The sequence below is a fragment of the Stegodyphus dumicola genome, chromosome 3 (assembly GCF_044657685.1).
Source record: "Stegodyphus dumicola isolate Sdum_Otavi_A_Nest chromosome 3, ASM4465768v1".
Classification (NCBI taxonomy): Eukaryota; Metazoa; Arthropoda; class Arachnida; order Araneae; family Eresidae; genus Stegodyphus; species Stegodyphus dumicola.
The window spans coordinates 89,830,632-89,852,078 of record NC_140770.1 but is presented as its reverse complement, the minus strand read 5'-3'; the positions used below and the strand labels follow the sequence as shown (position 1 = coordinate 89,852,078).

The following is a 21,447-nucleotide window of genomic DNA, read 5'->3' as shown; positions in this document are numbered from 1 at the left end:
TCAGCGCGCGAGACTCTGTATCTGGAATTCTAAAGATATGCTCATTTTAAAATTATTTTGCGATAGTGCTATTGATCTGAATTTTATGGTTTGAGTACGTAAAATATGATATTTAATAAATAAAGGTAACACACAAAACGTTAAAAAAACGACCTTTTGAGCGTAATTTAAAATCTGAAACCTTTCAAATTTTTTTAAAATTTAAAATTTAAATTTTTGTCATTTTCGGTAAAGAGACAGGTTGTATTTTAGTTATTTACTTCTTTCGTTGCTCCAACTCTCTGATGACGATGCAGCTAAAGTTCGAATTTAATATGTGAAGAATTTTAAACGTATTTTTATTTTATTTTGCAATATATATGTCATTTTATTAACAGGTGTTGGAAGTGTGGTGGTGAAACTATCGCAATGTGCAGAGGCTGCAGTGGAACGGGGCAAATACGCTGTTTCATTTCTGTTACAATTATATGGTAAGGTCTGAAAAAAAAATCATAAGAGTGTATTTCGGCTGTTTTAGTATACTTAAAGGTGATAAAAGAGCTAGCAATAAAAATTAATTGAAATGGCGATATTATAAAAGACTGGCAAGTACAGTTAATCCTCGTTTTACAGTGGCTCTGTTATCAACCATTCAGATATTTATGTAGGTTTAAAAAATTAACTAGAAAGAAAGCACATTAAAAAACGTCAAAAAATTAAAAATAAATTTCTTGAACTTAAATTTAGAAATAGGTTGTGATACAGTAATCCACGCAACCTAACAAAAAAGGCTCTTAATTTTTTTTCTTCAGAAAAGTGGTATCGTCTCGGTGTCTTACTTTGAGTCTGTGAAAACAAATATGATCCACACCCTCTTCATCACCAGATGATCATAAGCCCTCATTGATTAAACAGACAGACCTCTAAAACTAGGAATTCGATATCGAACAGAAAAACTGTGTGAGAATTTTTGAGTTTTTTTCCCATGGAGTTTCTTTTTCCTTAGAAAGCCTTCCACGAAGGCATCTTCTCCTTAGGCTGATAGCCCTCATATTCTTTGCCGTAATCCAAATGTACTTATCCAATCCAGTCTGATCTTCAATTTAGCTCCTTATGATTAAATACATCTTGGCCAGTGATGTACCAGTATACAATGTATATTGGGCTGGCAAGAAAGTAATTTCGGTTTATAGTGTGAAATAAAACTCAATTTTTACTACAAAAATTAATTTTAATCAGTTCACTATTTTCTATTCTGTTTATGTTAGATTATCTTTTCCCATTCTTCTGGTAACTTCATGATTCCACGTTCGTAGATCTTCTGGTCTTCATCGGCAAAAAAGTCAACCAAGAGCAATTTGATGTCATCGTTATTACTGAAATTTTTAACCATTTAAGAAATTTTGTAAACTTCGGAATAGATGATAATCCGACGGTGCAATGTCGGTACTATATGGGGGATGCGACATCACTTTCCAACCAAGCTCCAGTAATTTCGTACATGTTGCTAAAGATGTGTAAGGCCTCGCATTGTCGTGGTGGAACATGATTCTTCTGCGATTTGCTGATTCTGGCTTTTTCTCTCTGATTACTTCCTCTAATTCCATAAATTGTTGGCAGTAAACATCAGATTTGATTGTTTGGTTATCTGAAAGCAGCTCGAAATCCACAACACATTTGTAATCCCACCAAATTGACATAATGATCTTTTTCTGATGCAATATAGTTTCGTTATGATTTGTGCTGATTCATCATGCTTGCACCTCATTTATTTTTACAGCAAACCCCATCTTTTTCTATTAATGTTGTTGTAGATGATTCGTTTTTCATCGCCAGTGATAATTCGTGTCAAAACAGGTCTACTGCATTACGTTTGAATTGGGTATCGCAAATATGGATTCGTTCTAACAACTTCTTTCAGTTCATACGGAAAACAAATATCGAACGAGACCAAAACATTTTATTTAATTTTCAGTTATTATGTGTGATAAATTTAACTTTTTTGCAATTCTTCGCACAGTTATATGATGATGCGATTCAATTATCGCTTTGATTTTATCATCAACAACTTCAGAATGTCGGCCAGAACGTTGATCATCTTTAAGTGAAACATCTTCGCCACGAAATTTTTTAAATCAATTCTGACACATGGGTTTTATTAAGCAATCGACACCATAAACTTTACGCATCTCTTTGTGATCTCAGCCACTTTCTTGTATTTATAAAAATAAAAGATTAAAATATGTCGAAAATTTTTATTTTTGCGCCTTATGTACAATTGGCCTTAAATTAACAATAGCAAATAAAAATACACGCAATTTGTTTCTAAGCAGTCTAAAAATGTCAGCTGTTAAATTTCAAAAGGATAAAAAGTATAAGCTTGACCGAAGAAAAGAAAAACGAACATAACGCTATCTATTTGTGCAAACCGAAATTACTTTCTTCCCAACTCATACAAGGAAACACCACAATAATTACTAAATACTCTGGCACCGAATACTGTGCAGCCGGCCCTGAGAGGTGCAAATAAAAATTGTTCTTAAAAACTCTAAAATTCATAACACAGTAAGGTCATTTTACTCTTAACATGAAATAGATTTTTAAAATTTGGTATTTGAATGAAGATTTGATTTAAGTGAAGGGTAAGTAAGGAAGTATACTGTGATACCTGTAACAAAGTTTTCAAGCGGTCTTTTCCCTACACACGTCATGTAATAAAATTATTTCATGTTGTAAAGTTCTGGTAGGAAAGGATACTTAGAATATACCTTACTGATTAAATGATGAACGTGCCAATCTGTCCTGGAAAATCCTGCATGAAGATATAAAAGTATCCCTTAGAAAGTCAGCTACAAACATCCTAAAGCTGAGGTAAATATATCGCGGATGTTTTGGCTAATAAGTTGCATGCTTACATTATTTACTTCGTTTACTTAAAGTTTTCTTGTTTTTTTATTTATTTTAGTTATTATTATTTTAAAAAATGATAGCTTAAAGAGCAGTTTGATGCTGTGTTCCATTATAAATTAGTTTCCAAACCAAACTGAAGGTAATTTGCAAAACTGAAATACATAGACATTTGTGCATCACGTCAATGTCTCTTTAAAATAATATTTATATTTTAAAATTGTATTTGTCTAGTTTTTTTCGATATATATTGTTCTTATCAACATAATTACCTTGAGTTGTAACATTTTCAGGGCAAATGTTTTGATGCTCAAGCACAGAAAATTTTTGTGGCCGTAATTAAATGATCCACTTCTTAAATGATTACATAAATTATGTTATCATAAAACGCATAATGTGTTGTGCAGGCTTGCTATGAATTTCCTGCGTGTGATTATTTGATTTAGTAATGTTCAAAACATAAATATTTTTATTTTATCTTTTGTCTTGTCAATAGAAAAAAAAATCAATAGAAATCGCCTTCCCCTTGAAAACACAAATTCTGTAAAAATACTCAAGCCATATAAAACCTTTTTTAAAAAAATACATCTGATATCAAAATATCATTTCCATAATGCTGTTTCTTTTGTCATCCTTTATAATGATATTTGTCAAATGCAGTATTTAGGAAAAATTTGTTCTTTCAGGACAACCCATAAAGACACACATGTTATCGAACCACGACAAGCCACAGTTATTGGTTCAAGACTTGAGAATGCTCAAGGATATTTAGTTTTTGAAGATGAGAAACCTTTAGTAAGTTTATTTACATTTCCAAATTTTCGTACACAAATTCTTTTTATTATGCACAAGTGCTTTATAAGTGTTATTAGATTACTAAGTCAGATAACAAGCCAATGGTCTCTTTATTCTAATTAATTCAGATAAATGAATTCTTATTTCTATGACCAAAAAAATGCAGCATGGCTTTTAGAAACTTTTCATCGTCTAAAAATTGTTTGAAACTTTTGCTTGCAAGATTTCTCTCTCACATCTCTCTTACAGATAATGCAACTTATCTCTTTTCATGTATGATTTCGTGTTTGGCATTCCTTTCACCATTAAAATAAAATATGTAGCAAAATCATGCTGCTCCCTAAACTTTTAGTAATAGATTTATTTTAAATTGCAAATTATACCAGTACTTTTATCTTTCCACATTTAAAATCAAATTTTAAAAGAAGACATCTATCTTATTTAGATATTCCCTGTTGTATTTCCGGATGGTGACTTACAGTCTGCAGCAAATCATTATATAGAAAAACATATGACTTCCTTCTCCACTGAGAAGATAATTTTACAGGTAAATCTGCATTTCATTATTATAAAAATTAATCGATTGTACTCACTATTCCATGAAGCTATTATTTTAACAAATAACTTCAAAGTAATTGCGCAAAACTGCAAATGCAATTTCTTGGACGCAAGAGTGCAAAGCTTCAGTGAGATTGTCAGGGAATAATATAAATATTCAGCTAATTCTCTTTCATAGGTGTCAGTTCTGCTAGGAAGAATTAGGTGAATACTTTTCTCTGGAACTGCATTATTCTTTAATGAATATTATGCGTAACGTTAATTTAAGGTATTCTTAATTTGTATCAGAATTCAAATTCTAAAATAATAACAGAAGTATATTTGAATGAAGATGCAACAGGCAGGAATTCTGTTGCACGTTGAGTTTGTCTTCATATTTCAAGCAAGAAATCATTATCTAAGATATAAAAGGATTTTACAAGAATTGAGAATCAGATTGTGTATTGGAGGATTTACAGGTGCATTTCACACAGAGGCGGGTTAAGCGGCTGGCAGTCACTAGGGGCCTCGTGATCATGTATTCGTCAGGATATACAAGCTCTTTTCTAGTTAAAATGTTTTCATTTCTAAAATTAACAGCAGAGGATGTTGAAGCCGTCAGAGATCAAGCTAAAAGGTGTTCATCAAACAGTTCTCCTTAAGGGCTTATCTATCAGTCGTCAGCTCTGAGCTATCAGATTTAAACACTATACTATGCGAATAAGCATTTGGCTTTAAATTTTGGACTAGAGTCTGTTAAACCTTTAATCTTTAGTCTTTTACTAAAACAGAATAATTACATTATTATTCTGTTTTAGTAAAAGAAAAAGTATAAAAATAGAATTCTTACCAGCCCACCAGGCTACCAAAAAGTATAAAAATAAAATTCTTACCAGCCCACCAGCCTACCAATAAGTATAAAAATAGAATTCTTACCAGCCCACCAGAGGCCGAGCGGTAAAGTCGTTGAACACTGGTAGTTCGGTCCGAGGTTTCAATCCCGCGAACGGGCTGGCTGCATGAGCGTTTTCATGGTTTTCCCCATGTGTAACGTGTATATGAGACAGTTTCCCTTAGAAAGTCCTCCACAAAGCCCTAGTGTGCTTTGCCGTAATTAAATAAACCAAGAATTTTTACCAATTGAAATATTTTTAAAAATATATACTATACAAATTAAATATTTCCTTTTAATAAATCTGTGTTTTCTTGATTCATTATTCCCAGTATTCGCTTGGTCCGTTTGCCTATCTCTTAAAAACTACTTTTGCGCAATAGTAAATGACATTTTTTCCTGAAAAGCAAACAAGTATAATCTGGTTATCATTTTCATTTAACTAGGTTACCATAGATTTTAATTTTTTTTTTCTTTTATTGCCATGTGTTAGTTTTTGAACATGTTACTCTAGATCTGATTTTTCGTGAATTAATTGCACATTTTTTACCAGTATGAAGTTATACAATGGTCAATAGAATTAAAAGATAATAACAGAAATAAAACGTAACAGATACTTCACGAAAAGTTATTAATAGAAATTTGTACAAAAGCATTAGTTAACATAAATTACGATATTTGGCAGCTGATTATTCACAAAATATTGAAATTAAAAATAAATTTATGGAAACTGGAAAAGAAATGATGGAAAAATTAACTCACCTCTTGTGGAAAATTTTTTTCTTTAATATAGTGTATGGTGTTGGTGTATTTAATTATGGTAAAGCACACTAGGGCTATCTGCTAAAGGGGAGGGATGCCTTCGTGGAGGACTTTCTAAGGGAAACTGACTCGTATACACATTACACATGGGAAAAACCACGAAAACACCCATGCAGCCAGCCTCGGACCGAACTACCAGTGTTCAGCGACTTTACCGCTCAGCCGCTGGTGGGCTTATATAGCGTATGAGTCCCGTAGGACAGATATGCGTTACTTCACATCTTGATTTCATAGACTTTACTAAAATGTTGATCAAGTGTTGTGGAACTGCACTCTACACTTCTAAAAGACCGCTTTTCAGCTCTTAAAGGGTCCAGGAAGGAGGCGCGCTGAAATTCGGCGTCCTAAGACATCCCCCCACACACACGCAATCGGGTTCAAGTCGGGTGAGCAAGGTGGCCAATCCATTTCTTGATATCTTGTGTTTACAAGTATTCTGACGCCCACATATGCTCGAAGAGATCGAGCATTATCACCCATTAGCAAAACCTCTGGGCTAACAGCACCCCTAAACAGTCTAATTTGGAGTCCCAATATCTTGTTCACATATCTCCAAATAGTTGCAGAGCCTCTTTGAAACATATGCAGCTCGGTGCAGCCATGTGTCATGATTGCTCCCCAAATCATTAAGCCGCAGTAGCGGAAACAGGATCTTTTACGGACAAGAGAAGACAAGCTGCGTGTTCCTCCCTTTCTGCAGATCAAAACACGTCTAGAATCACTTTTCAGACTATATCCGAATTCATCAGTAAACAACATTCGGACATTCGGGCCCAGTGGTCTTGGCTCCATTCAGCATGACGATGGCACCAATTTAAACGGACCCCTCTGGAAGCTAGAGGGAGTGGGACGCATTGGTTTTCTCGCATACAATCAAATCTAGTTAAGCCTTCATGCAGCAGTAGAACGACTAGTTCAAGTTCCTGAGGCAGCTTGAACGTCTAAAACCGAATCTCTTGAAGTCGCTTCGCGATTTCTTTGAGCCAACAACAACAGAAAACGGTCTTCCGATGTAGTTGTTGCTCTTGGTCGCCCTTGACCAAGCTGTCTGTCAACTGTTCCAGTGCTTAAAAAGCAACTCCAAACTCTCGATATGACAGTCTGAGAGATATTCAAATCTTGGGCGACCTTCATCTGTGTTTCACTTTCCTCGATTCTACCAATTATTCGCCAGTTCGCGATTTCTTCGAGCCGATAACATCAGGAAATGGTCTTCAGATGCAGTTGTTGCTGTTGGTTACCCTTGATCAGGCTGTCTACCAAACGATCCATGATTAAAAACGGTTCCAAACTCTTGATATGATATTTTAAGGGATACACAAGTCTTGAGCGACCTCCATTACTGTTTTATTTCGCTCGATTCTTCCAATTTTTCACCACTTTTGACTTTCAATTAAATGATGTCTTTGATCCATAATTACTGAATACTGATCACTCTCAGAAACCACATTCGCTTTAAACAACACTACAGACCGGAATTCCAGCATGCGTCTATTTCGCACTACTTATCAATCACCGAATTTACAAATTTCCAGGGTTAATATATGTGCGGAAGGGCAAGTTTGTGTTCAGTGGTATTTGATTAACATAAATATTTACAGTACTGGGCATTGATTGCAACATAGTATATTTTTTCTCATTATCCTTTATTTTGATGACCAGTGTAAATTGGCCTAAATGAGAAAACTAAGAAATTTCAAATTGATAAGGATAAACTTGGTCCGATGAATCTTGAACTTAAAAATACTACTTCCAAGGCTAATACGTAAACAATATTGCAAAATATTTAGTGTTTGCCACAAAATAACATTTAACTTTTATTCCTAATAATAATAGGTAGAGCTATGTCGTCTTTTTGACAATGCTTCCAACATTTCTTCCTCTAAAACTATTCAAAAATTCACTTAGCCTAGAGCAGGGTTTCTTAAACGTTTTAGTGTGAGGACCCCCTAATACTTACGAAAATGTTGTGGGACCCCATAAGCATTGCGCAAATCCGACACACGCGTGAGTGAAACTGTTTCTTCACTCTTACTGTAATATACTATTGCAGTTTTAGGTCATTAACTTTCATTTTTAGAGTAAAATAAACGTTTCTATTAAAAAAAATGCTTCGAAACGTTTTCTTTTTTTCTTTACCTGTATTGTTTTATCTTTATCTATTTTCAGATACATTATGTTAAAATATTTGGTAACTGTAAAATTATTATAATAAGTTAAAGGAATATCAAAATTGCTAAAATTTTTGGCGACCCCCTACGGCAGGTTTTGCGACCCCAGTTGGAGTCGCGACCCACAGTTTAAGAAATTCTGGCTTAGAGGATTAGTTTTCTTAAAATATTCCCTAACTAAATATGATGATAGCAAGGCCTAAAATCTCTTACACATGTTATAGAAACTTTTATTTCTATTCTCGATATATGATGCTTCTTGTCAGTTGTTTCACATTTACTGCTCAAGAGAACTGTTTAAACAAAAACATTTTGGGGATAATCTGTGTCTTCTTCATTATAAAACTGAAATAAATGTTAAAATAAATAAGTCCAATATTCTAACAGCACAAATTAATTGCTAACACTAATGCGTTATGTTTTTATTTTTAGCGCCATGGTGTGTATACCATACCTGTATATTGCATCACTTATTTATGGAGACAGGAACACTTCCGGTACTTCATCTTTGGCAGCCAAAAAGAAGTGTTTGCTCCTGACTATCCGGAGAATCTTTGCTGTTGTTCCATATCATAATAGTTACAGTTTAAGAGATCAGACAACAAACTTGCAGAGACTTTATAATTGCATATTACCTTACCAGTGGCATTAAATTTACTAGCATCCTATGTGTGGCTGTTACAAACGCTCAGAAAAAGAAGATTCATATGAGATTATAAGAAAATCTTTTTAAATATCTTCATTATTAAGTATTAAATGAATTTATTAAATATTCTTATTAAATATTAAATGAATTTACTACAAAAGTTGATTTAAATACTATAATAAGGGCATTTTATGATACGCCTGGAAATATTCTTCCTCCTAAAATCGCAATAAATAAAAGCCCACCCAATACTTAACGATTTCTTGCTTGTCTTTACCTGCAAATTTTTGTTGATTTATCTTAAGTGCGGTCGTGATTATGTAAGCGAACCGTAAAATAAAAGCAAGCGCTATATCTGCATTTACAGCATGAAGAATGGGGGGGGGAGGAATTATTGTCCCAGATATGCTAAAACTCTTCTGCGAAGGATAAACTAAACAGCTATATCACAGATTGCTATACAAATTAATTGGAACCAGTCTACCATCAGAATATTTTTCAGAAAACTAGTTCCCTCCTTCCTGGATGCAACAGCAGCACGCCTCTAATAATCACTTTCAGAGAAGGAAGATAATTATTTTCCATTGCTTTAGCGCAAGATACTGACTTTGTGCTTTCACAAAAACTCCTGAAATGTGGAGCGAGAACAGCCTTTTTCAATGAATGGCTTAGGCTACATCTAATGCAAGAGAATTCAAAACCTTATTTTTGCTCCAGCCCAAAAAACATTTGCTCTGGAGGGAAACTGAACGATAAAAGATAATTTAGTATGATCGAACGCACAATCATCCGCCGATCGAACTCGGAAAGAATTCACTTGAAATTCTGTAAAGTAAGAAGATAAACTTCTAGTCACTGCGGAGTTGTGGGCAGTTCGATTATTTGCCATCAATACCACGACATGAGACTATTAAACCACTAAGTGCAGTTCTGCCATGAATTGATTTAGATTACGTGCGGATAAGGGCGGCGTCGATCAAGTTGACACAGCGAGATGAGTGCGGAGGAGGTACACGCGACTATCGCACGAGTTGAGCGAGAGTGAACCAGTTCTATCTTGTCCGTTAGTGCGTACCAAGGAGGTTAGAATACATGGAGATGGCGTCTCTGCTGTCGCAATACGAGGAGAGTGAAGCCGGGGGAAGCAAATAAGCCACGCCTCGTGAGGGCAAGAAAACGCTTCCCTTACTATGTGAAGTGAGGTTAAACGTCAGCTTGTTTGAAGTTTTGAGTGTGTTTTCTGATTTCTTATGTGAAGACGTGAGAGGGTTATAAGGTACTGAATGGTTACATTGAAATAATGTCTACATTTCGGATTTCATTTCCATATAAAAGAATGTTTTTTTAACATGCATAAATAAGTAGAATAATTGAAATGTGCGTTTGAAAAGCCGTCAGAAAAGAGTTTGAGTATTTTCTCGGTGTGACGTGCGCGAAGAAAGATCTATAATTCTCAGATTTTTCTTCAACTAATAGTTTGAGTATTATACTCGTGGTAAGTAAACAAGGGAAGGGGGAGTGGTCAGCTCATCGTGGAAAAGAAAACGCGTTATTTTAAAGGTGTGATCATATTATATTACAAGTCATATTTTATGTATTTAATTTTATTTTCTGTTCAAGTAAATATTTAAAAACAGGATTTAATTTGGGGTGAAATTTGTGGGAGTTTTAAAAATAACAATGCAGAATTTAAATATTATTTTTTATCATTGTTCATGCAATTTAATATTTTTCAAAACGTAAGTAGTATTTCTAACATGGAAAATTGAGACTTATACCTGTATATATTTAGAATAACTAAAATATAATCAATTAATGGTTTGAGTATTTATTTATTTATTTTCACAATACCTTTATTGCTAGCATTCATTAATGACAGCATGTAATTACATAATGCATTTCTCATTTAACTCATTTTAATGGAATCAGTCCCTTTGTACATATATTTTCCCTCTGCATATCCTGATAATCATTAGAATTCATACAATTATCAGCACTTGCAGCCGTTTCCTTGGATATGTTTTAAACATGCACAGCAAATTTTTATCTAACTTTGAGCAAAGTATAATTAAGTAAATGATAGTATATATGTTAAAAGAATATTTACCTGTGAAATGTAATACCGGATCCTGCTATTCTTCTATTTGTACAGCCGAAAGCGACGCAGGAATTTACCATTTTGGCAGGAATAAAAATTGCTTCTCGGAACAATATTGCAGCCGTCTACAAGATGATAGAAAATGTAGAAATAAAATGAAATGGCGGGAAAAAGTGAAGGAAAAAGCACGCGAAGAATCCACGGTCTTTAATTTAAGAAACTGGGTGTGGCTAGGTTCTGCCTCATTGGCTGAAGAGCTCGTCAATCTTTCTAAAGCCACGACTACTAAGGGCATGCTTTCCCCCACTTTTTGGCTTCACTTGGACTGCGCGCAGGGCATCTCCATGTATTCTAACCTCCTTGGTGCGTACAGTAGTCGGCGGGTCGAAAATTCTCACGTGAAAGACAAGAAAGAGTACCTACTCGGCGCATTAAGCTAGGTGATGTTGCCAATCACCATAATGTGATTGCCAAACACTGGTACTATAAACGCGCATCAAGACCAGGGAATTTCCCAGCAGCTTTCAGTGGCTGAACGTTATCCATAGAGAAATTTGCTATTCTTCAAAAATACTGCCCGACAACATGCTGTACCTTTAAACACTATGTTAGCTTCTACGAAATGAAGTCCACATCCGGAAATGAGACCATAATCTATCCAATCTCAAGCCTATCGTTAATTTGAGGTAGGTTCTCAAGAACTTAAAAAAAAAAAAAATCCCTACAGAGAAAAGATTAGTTGAAAGACTAATAACCCAAGAAGCATCGACCAACACTGCAATAGAAATTTGTTGTGTACCCGTGAAATCAATGTCTATTCCAGGTGGTCAGCAAACTCATTACTCAAAAGAGAAAAAAAAATCAGCAGTACAACGATTAAGATTTCTTTTGAAAGCCAAACTTCTTTTCAAGAACCATGTTTTTATAAGTTTACACTAGCTACTGACATTAAATAAAACCAGATATCATAATAGTAATTATCTTATTTATTGACAAAAAATATTTTTCATATTAAAATGAAAGTATAACAAAACACGCATGTTATGTCAACAATGACCTTGCATTTCCGTACAAAGTTTGAATAAGTCAGATTTGTATGCCATTGTTTTTAATTTAAAGCAGAATTCCAGGTTCTTATTTCTCGTGAATCTTACTTTCATGTTTGAAAAAGATAGTTTTAATGACTATTGATAAATATTCTTGAAAGACTGTTCGCATGAAGCATTTCAGTCATTAACCTTACTTTTGATAATGTTCACGCTTTAAAAAGATTGTTCGCGTGAATATGCAAAGTTAAAGAACAAAGAATGAAAGAACAGCAAATGCCCCAGCCCCCCCCCCCTTTTTTTAAACTGCCGAATGAATCAGAAATACTTTTTAAGGTGTTGAAAATTATTATGTCTTTCTTCTTCATGTTTTTCAAAGAAGACCCCTTTTGCTGTGAACTAATATAACACCTATTTTTCTCCAGTTTTATCATATCAGCATTAAGGCGTTCACATTTGGAGCTCCATAAATCCTTAACTCAAATAACTGCATTTCAAAAGCTCCAGTGTCAATATTAAAGAAAGAAAAATTCAATTCTGCACCGAACAGAACTGAGATAGACTATAATATTTTTTAACAAAGGCTAGCGTCGTATGCTATTTCTGAATTCTTGAAACCTCCGTGAAAGGACTTCCATTATATTTAAAACTGTTGTTTTGAAATAGTATATTTTAGTTATCGAGTTATTACCTTGGCGATGTTTCAGCAGGTACGGAAAAGAAATTAATGCTTCTCTTTCAAAATTTTATCAAAAGGATAATTTATTTTCGAATATGACTTTTTCCAATATAAAAAAAAAAGTGTTTCCTTTTCCCTAAAGTTTATAATTTCAGATAAGACATAACGTGTACCATGAAATAAAATTTTTGGCTTCACTGATCGCCCATTAGTTCTGGATAGCTAGTCTTCTCAAAAAGATATAAGGTATTTCTCCCGCTTTTCTAGCGTGGTGTAGTGGTCAGTACACTGAGCCGGTATTTCAGAGGTCCGTGGTTCGATTCCCGACGAAGGCAATTGCTAATTTTTCATCTCTCCGGCTTCCAAAAATCCTAATGTCTCTATAGAGAAATGCTTTAATTTCTAATAAGAAGAGGAAACGTTTTGTCTTAAAAGGTACCTTTTTATGCAGCAGAAGATCTGTGCATTCACTCTCCATTTCAACTAAAATTTCTTTAAAGTTGCAATGATACAGAGATTTAGCTACAATTGTGTTGACAGTCTTCATAATATTACAATTCCATAACGTTGCAAATTTCTTCTTCTTGCAGAGCGTTTCTGGATGAATGATGCAATGGTGAACAAGTATCTCGTGATTAATTTTTTCCTTCAAAATATAAACAAAGCCTTCTCTCACTCCGGTCATACTTTCTGCCCCTTCTGTTGAAACTGGGGGAAAAAATAAATTACGGTCTATGAAATGGAATATTATGTTTCTCCATGTTGAATATGATGTTTTATTGACAGCATTTGTAATACCCTCTGCAAGTGTTTGACCTTTCAGTGGCAATAATCCTAATCTAATAATAAAAGTTCTTCTTTAGGATCCGTAGATAAAATAAATCCAGCGAAAAGTTAACCTTGAGTCGTGTCATTCATGTTACAAGATTCATCAACAGCTATTGATAAAACTGAAACTAATTTAAGATCTCCCATTTGCTGATTGGTTTTATTCGCAGATGCTGTAACTGTTCTTTTAGTGCTTTAGCAGACAGCGGTAACTCTAATTCTTTTAAGAATTTTTGCTTTGTTTTTAAAATCCCGGAATAACTCTTTGATGCAATTATAAGACAACTTTATTAAATTCACCACCTGTGTGTGGTTTGTCTCTCTTAGCAGTCTCTTAGCTAACAATAAAACTTGCAATATTAATATTATTGTAAGACCGCACCCAATAATTAAATATAGAAATTGATTTTTCTAGACTTTTGTGAAGTTTGTCAAATGCTTTTTTCCTCCCATCATCGCTGGGATATCTACTGCCAAATGAAGCGTGTTTAGTTGTAATGTGTTTCTCTAGATTAGATTTCTTCTTATGCGCCAATTTTTCTTCATACATAAAGTTCAGAAGGCCATTTAAGTTTTGCATAAACGCAAACAATTCGGTCTATTCAACTTTACATTCACGGTTTTCGTCTTCTGCTTTTCTTTGCTTCTTCTCTATAGCCATGCCAAACAGGTCGCACTTAAAACATATTTCTTTCCGTAGCACTAAAAGTGGTAATACAAAGTTATAACAACTTATTAAATTGATGCCAAAAATATCTGTGAGATTTGCAGGTGGTTGAAAGATGCAGTAGCTTAATGTGCCGAGTATGTATTCATGTCACTCGCTTGAGAATTCTCGGCACGCTAGGCACTGACCACTGTATATACTGACAGACAAGCTGTGACCAGCTTGCTCTTGGTCAACTCATGCGTTAGTCGTGCATGCCGCCTGCACTACGTCAACCCCATCGACACTCCGCTCACCCACAGGTAATTAAAATCGATTCGTGGCAGAGTCGCACTCAAGTGGCTAAAGAACCCCATGCTGCTTGCAAGCTGTGGTTTGTCAACCCCTGGCCTAAGTGATTTGCTAACATATATACTACATATATGTAAATTTAGTCAAAGAGGAATAGTATTTCCAAGCCGTATGTCTAGATAATTGTTGTAATGTTTGTGCTTTTCTCCTTCTTTCCGTCCATGGTTTAATTAGATAACTTGTTTTATTAAATAAGTTTTCTCAGAAATTCAAAGAATACTTAATTTTCTGGCGCCCATGGCAACCATATATGAAATGCTTTTAATTTACTGTTACAGAGAAGATGCTGCTCAATATTGAGAACTCTTCTCGTGCATATTTTCATCCTGCATCAATGTTTTTGTACTTAATATTCATATTAAAAAGGATCAACTTATACTATTTAGGACTCTTGAGTGTCTTATAGTATTTGAGACTGGCTTACAATGTCTTATTGTATTTCATTTGATGCACAAAATAGCACTTTGATGTAAAATTAATCTCTACAAAACTAAATAAAGGAGACAAATTCACTTACATCAAAGTGAGCCAGCAAAGTTTTACCAAAAAATATCAATTCAAGTTTAATGTAGACTCCATATAAAACTGTCAACCAGTAAAATAAATTCTGTTTAAAATTATCGATTTAACATTCAAATAAAATTTCCCTAAAACTAAATTCTTAGAAGCTATGACTTGCTAATGCAAATGTTATTTTGATACTTGATGATAACAAACATTATTTAAAAAACCCAAGACTTAGTTTGACTATTTCTTTCTATTCGTTTCCAGTTAGATATGCTATAGATACTTTTATGTATTTTTACTGATGGTATGACTGAATCAGTTCAATGAAATAAAAATTCATTTTCTGCAGTTTATGACAACAGATTAAAAAAAGTGTCAACAGGAAGAGAACATGCATAATTAAGAAAATCAGTTTTTAACTTCAGTAAAGATTTATTTTATTCTAAAAAGGAACTGTATCATGAGTTGACAGATCTGTGCATACTTTGTATCAGTATAAAATTGTATTCTTAACGAACTCATCTCAGATAGAGGTACCAGGTACGGTTAAATTTTCCTGAGGTTGGTACAAATGTCAAAAACTCTAGAAGCAAAATTATTGTAAAATTTAGTTAATAAATATAACAGTTCCAGAAATGTCATAAAAAATCATTTAGAGCTAAGCATGTATAAAATAAAGGTAAAATAGTAATTATTAATTGATACAATAAAGAAGTCGCATCTGATTAAAGTTTACCGCAAAATTTCAAGTATTTAATAATCTGGAACTCCTTCGAATGTTTTAAAAACTTTGATAATTGCAGTTCAGATATAAGAAGCAGTATAAATTACTGTTAGCAGTACAATTAGCAAGTACTATAAAATTAACATATAAACTACGATACCTAGAACAGCCACAGAGGTCATTTTGACTGTCCTTACAAGACTTAATTTGTAATTTTACAAAAATCTGACGTGGATACCATACAATTTCCTTGTACACCTATTAAATTATACACATTGTTTGCTGCACTTCATTTAAACTTATTTCCTCAAATTATTCTAACTTAATTTACCGATCCCTCAAGGAAAGTTGGAAATGACAACAAAAATTGCAAATACTGAAATTACATATCTCAGTCAATTTTTGTCTTACAACAGTCAAACTTCTTGAATTTTTGTTCTTTCATAACGAGTATAAAATTGTCCCAAATATAAGTATAGGAATTAGGAGACCGCATTAAAAGTTAGATCTCGTTATTTGTCCAAAATTAATTCTTTTAATTTGAAATTGCCAAAACATGAATGTTTTCGTCATTTAAAACACTTCTGAAGGTGCAAGTATATGACTATAACCAATGATTACAAAAATAAAGGCTATCTAAAGGGTATACATATTTTTAGTACTTCTGATTGCAATAAAAAAGAGAAGTGCACAACTAAATGTTGTAGCAGTTCTATACACAAAATTGGCTACTGCTAATGTTTTTGAGTTATGTGAGATACATACGTACGTACAGATGTCACAAAAAAAGTCGTCCCCTTTGGATTCATTTTACAATCCGTTTTGAATAAAAAAATCCTTTATTCTGCTGGTACACGCAGACATTACCCAAAAAGATAGCCAAGATTGGATTAGGGAACAATCAAAATGGATATTTCCATTGAAATCTGAAACCCGAAATTTTTTGAGATTACAATACTTCCTTTACTTAATACAAGGAAGTAAAAAAAAGTATTAAAACTTCTTAATAAGAAGAAAAATTGAATATCAATTTACAAGATGCACTGTAAAATATTTTTAACGTTTTATAAGTCACAAAATATATTAATTGATGCAAATATATATGCATATATATATATATATATATATATACGAACAGGATGATTAAAAAATATCTGAAAAGAATGTACACAAGGTAACTAAAATAAGTAGATTTTGCAATGAAATGTGTGTGTGGATATGACACATTGAGATAGTACAGTGCATTGTTATATAGTAGATATAAGTACCTACTGGAGTAAATCATCATACCCTGTACGTGAACACGAAGCCCACAAATATGCATAAAAAACAACTACTCAAAGGAGGTAATGAAAATGCCTTTATAGTTACAGTTGCTCAGTTTCTCTCTACAGCCCTGTACATGAAACGCATTTCTGTGAGTTCTGCATTAGTGTAGCATATTGTTTTAAATTGACAACAAGAATGACAATTTATGCCAGCAGAAAGTTATTATCTGCCATTCAATAGTGCTTGTACCACACCTCAATGCACTATTTCCATAAACATATTCCATTACAAAGTCTGCTTATTTCGATCCCCATTACTCACCTTTATTTTTTCATCCCATATATCTGCTCACACATGCAAAATAAATAAAAATTGACTATTAAAGTTTGAAAACATAGTAAATTATTTTAAGGATTTAAAAAAAAAAATTCAGATACGGTTTTATAATGCATGAGAAACAAGTATTGTTATTTATGGAAAAAAAATACATCCTCTTTACAAATCAACTCGCTGTTTTTATAACTACCTGTCAGAAGGAAAAAAAAATTTAACTATATGCACAAAACCTTACAGTATTGCTTTGCTGAATAGCATTTTTCAATGCATCTTTACTTTAATTCAATTCAATGAAGAGACATATATTTTAATAAAATGTGTAAGTTTTCAATGTATGGCATTTCTATATCAGCTCTGTAGGCACAAAAAGTGATTTAAAGGTAAAATATTAAATTACCAACATATCTTTACATTTTAAGAAAACATTTACATTTAACTCAGAATTTTCCAAATTAAAATCAGAAATTATAATTATTGCATAATAAGAATTCTAAATTCAAATATTTCCTTACAATGGTAGGAAAAATTTTGCCTATGTTGTTTGAGTACTTTATTTTAATACACAGACATTTAAAACCTAATAGAAAAGTCTCATATTTTACGTATGCATTGTTGAATATAATAATACTAAGAAAGTTCTTGTCCATCTTTTGATATTTCCATGCAAAATTCTATTCAAGCTGCTGGTCTTTTTTCTTAATAGATAAATATTTTTGAAATTACAAAGCCCTTAGATTTATTTCAGAGCAGGAATCAGTGATGCAATTGCGATGACTTGAACTCGCCTTTTGATTGCTAACCAGACATGAATCAAATTACAACACAAGGGCATGCACCAAGTAAGGAGAAAATTCTTTACATTTTTCTTCACTTAAATGGCAAATCGAAAGAAGGGGACGGTGAAGCCATTTTTACAGCCATTAAACTTTCTTCAGAGCATTAAACACACAAAAATCAACTATGTTCTCAACATTTGAACTCCACACCTCTCAAATACTACCTTGACATGCTTTCAACAACACTATGAAGAAGTGTGAAGATATATGTAATTCCTAACAAAAATTTCTCTACAAGCTTTTGGATAACATTCCTCGAAAGTTGCAAAGTTTGTTTGGTTTATTTGGTTACAGCAAAGCACACTAGAGCTATCTGCCTAAGAGAAGAGATGCCTTCGTGCAGGACTTTCTAAGAGAAACTGGCTTGTACACACATTAGACATGGAGAAAACCATGAAAATACCTATTCACCAGTATTCGAACTCTGGACCAAACTACCAGTATTCAGCAACGTGTACTGCTCGGCCACTAGTGGGCCATTTGCAGAGCCTATCAGCATCATTTTTACCTTTCTTGTGGTTCAAATGTCAAAAGTTTTTTTTTCTTTTTCATTTTCTTTTTTATTTTTTAAGAAGAAATTATTATGTTCTTGAAATAATGAAAAAAATTCAGTTGAAAGAATCAGATTTTTAATTAAAAACATTTTGGGGCTCATATTTACATAGTTATTAGCATTACTTTCTACTTGTTTTCTTTTTTGGCTGTAGTTCTAGCTTTTTGCTATTGTTGTTGTTTCTAAGAGACAATATAACCACCAAAATCAAAACCTGAATCAAAGCAAGATATAAAAACTGAAATAAAGGTTAGAATTAAAATTTTAATAAAACTAAAATTGAATTTCCTAAAATGCGGAACCGGAATTAATATTACCTTCAAATTTGCACATTTTGAGATTAAGAACACATTGAAAATTAATTTATTGGTTTTACAAGAAATGCTTTTTTTTTTTTTTTTTTTTTTTTTTTTTTTAAGTCAAATAATATAAATTTACAGAAAATCTTGAACTTCTATTTGATGCATAAAAGTTGGCAAATCTAAACTACCTGAAATGATACAGTTTTATATAAAAGACATTGAGAAGTTTTAATATCTTAACAACAGAACTTAGGATTGTTACAAAAAATTTCCTTTACTTAATTCTTTACAAATACAGTAAATAAACTAGAAGGTTAATTTAAAATCTATGAATTATCACATGAAGTTTAATGATAAATTGATTTTAACAATTCTTTTCAATGACAAAGCAATGTACTTACAATGACAAGTTTAATACTGTCCGATTCGAACACTTAACAAAAATAATACAAAAAATGTCTTAGCAGGTACATGTAAAAATATAAATCAACATGCACTATTAAATAAACGGCCTTTGAATGAAATTTGTAGCTTTTCGAGTCTTTGCTTAAATACTGCCATCATCATCACTAAGCTCAAATACCTAAAAAAATAAAAGAATACAAATTAAAACTATTATGTCAAATATTTCTACACAGAAAAGTTTCCTCAAATGTTTAATAAAATTCTGAACTATTTTAGGTTATTATTTAGCATTGTCTAAAAAATGGCACAAAACACAATAAAAAATTATAAAAAATTCATTTATGAAAAATATGGTGGTAAATTATTTAAAGAGATGTTTTGTAAAAAATACTTTAATTCAGTGATTTGAAATAAAACAAGTGGCTTAAAATCTGTTTTTCATTTTTAAGCAAATAAAATGCTGCTAGCCACACAAGCAAATATTACACTGCTGGTCATTAAAACTGCAACATCATGAAGGAAAGTAAATACTGCATGTAAACAGTATGGCATGAAGACAAAATGATTAAATTTGTAAGCATTTTGGAGGTTTACAAGGGAGCTAAATAAATAGAAACAGCTGCCAACCTGAAAGCTAAAACAGCCCTTACCCCATCAGGCATGGAATCAAACTGGGCTTGGATGACAGAGATGGGCAATTTATTCAATGCTGTTTCAAGTCTATGCTACACTTTATCAACTGTATTAGCTGGAGAAGGGTGGCTGACCAGTTTCTCAGCAACCCATGACCAGATGTTTTCGATGGGTAACAGATCTGGAGACCATGCACGCCAGGGCAGCAATCGAATACCCTGTGTATCAAGACGTGCAACATGTAGACTTTCATTATCTTGTTGGAATATGATATTTGGGGGCCTCAAAGATAAGGTGCAACCACTGGACAAAAGATGCCAGAAATGTACTCATCTGTATTCAAATTACCGTCGATCCAAACTAGAGATGTGCGTGTATCCAATAGCTGCCCAAAGCATCACACCAGGTGCAGGGCCCATATACCGATATCCAATGCAAGCAGGCAACATATGGTCTCCTTGGACACTCCAGACATGTATACGGTCATCAGAATACTGCACATAGAACCGAGGTTCGTTTGAAAAGGCAACATTATGCCACTCTGTACACAGCTTTGTTGTTTGGCGCACCAAAGTTGCTGTCTCTCTATGTTGCACATTTAAGGAAAGCCGAAGTAATGGTCAACCCGCTGATGGTCCATGCTGCTGCGAACATCGATGTACTTATGAGCTGATACCGGGCGGGGCTGCAAACATCCCCATTTCCTGACTAATGGTCCGTGATGCAATCATACGGTTTTGCAGGGGTGACCTCACAATATGTCAGTCCTCTCTGACATTAGTCATGGGAGGGTGCTGAGATCCTGCATCCTATTCAGTATGATACTCAGAAATCCACTGATTCCATATTTGCATTACAGTATCTGGATATCAAACCAGTGGGGCTGGTGATATCGCAGAACAATAATCTACACTTTCAATAGACAATGATTCTGCCTCTATCAAATTTTGAAGCTTGCTAGTAAGCATTTCCTATTCTTATTCGAGGCATAACATGATATTCTGAGCAAACTCCAACCTTATAAAGAACTTTCTGAATGAGAAACCCCTACACAGCTTTTCTTTCATGCAGTGCTTCAGATGTCATTTCACCCTCCTGCGTCATCTAAATTCGCGGAAATACTAATCATTTGCATATCCCAACTTTTTCTTCCTTTTATGTGACATTGAGGTTCATCAGATCATTCCTTCCTGATGTTGCAATTTTAATGACCAGCAGTATATAATATACCTAATATTAAAAAAATTTCAATTTTGTTTTAGGGAGAAATTTATGTAGCATGAGAAAGGTACCATTTAAAGAAAATAAAGTACATAATTTGCAGCATATTTTTTATGTGGCAGCTTTCAGTTACACAAACAATTTATACTTTATATTTTATAAGAAAAACAATCCTGTTACTACTAAATGTGACCCTTTCAAAATTAATTAATAAAAATAAATTAATGTTTTTTGCAGCTGCAC

The 21,447-nt window shown here is 33.3% G+C and overlaps 2 protein-coding genes across 3 annotated transcripts in view; one reads left to right on the top strand and one right to left on the bottom strand.

The window, feature by feature from the left end:
* LOC118185467 (protein SSUH2 homolog) overlaps positions 1–14,844 on the top strand; it is a 65,297-nt gene extending 50,453 nt beyond the window's left edge. Inside the window, exons 8-11 of the mRNA XM_035355326.2 lie at positions 378–470; positions 3,573–3,681; positions 4,127–4,228; positions 8,536–14,844. Coding sequence (XP_035211217.1) covers positions 378–470; positions 3,573–3,681; positions 4,127–4,228; positions 8,536–8,679 — 448 coding nt within the window. The 3' untranslated portion in view covers positions 8,680–14,844. The remainder of the gene's footprint in view (positions 1–377; positions 471–3,572; positions 3,682–4,126; positions 4,229–8,535) is intronic.
* A 4,356-nt stretch (positions 14,845–19,200) lies between these two features.
* The window catches only part of Atg7 (Autophagy-related 7), a 60,610-nt gene continuing 58,363 nt past the window's right edge, over positions 19,201–21,447 (bottom strand). For both annotated transcript variants that reach the window (XM_085813054.1, XM_085813053.1), the window contains one exon: positions 19,201–19,528. In XM_085813054.1, coding sequence (XP_085669180.1) covers positions 19,493–19,528 — 36 coding nt within the window. In that variant the 3' untranslated portion in view covers positions 19,201–19,492. The remainder of the gene's footprint in view (positions 19,529–21,447) is intronic.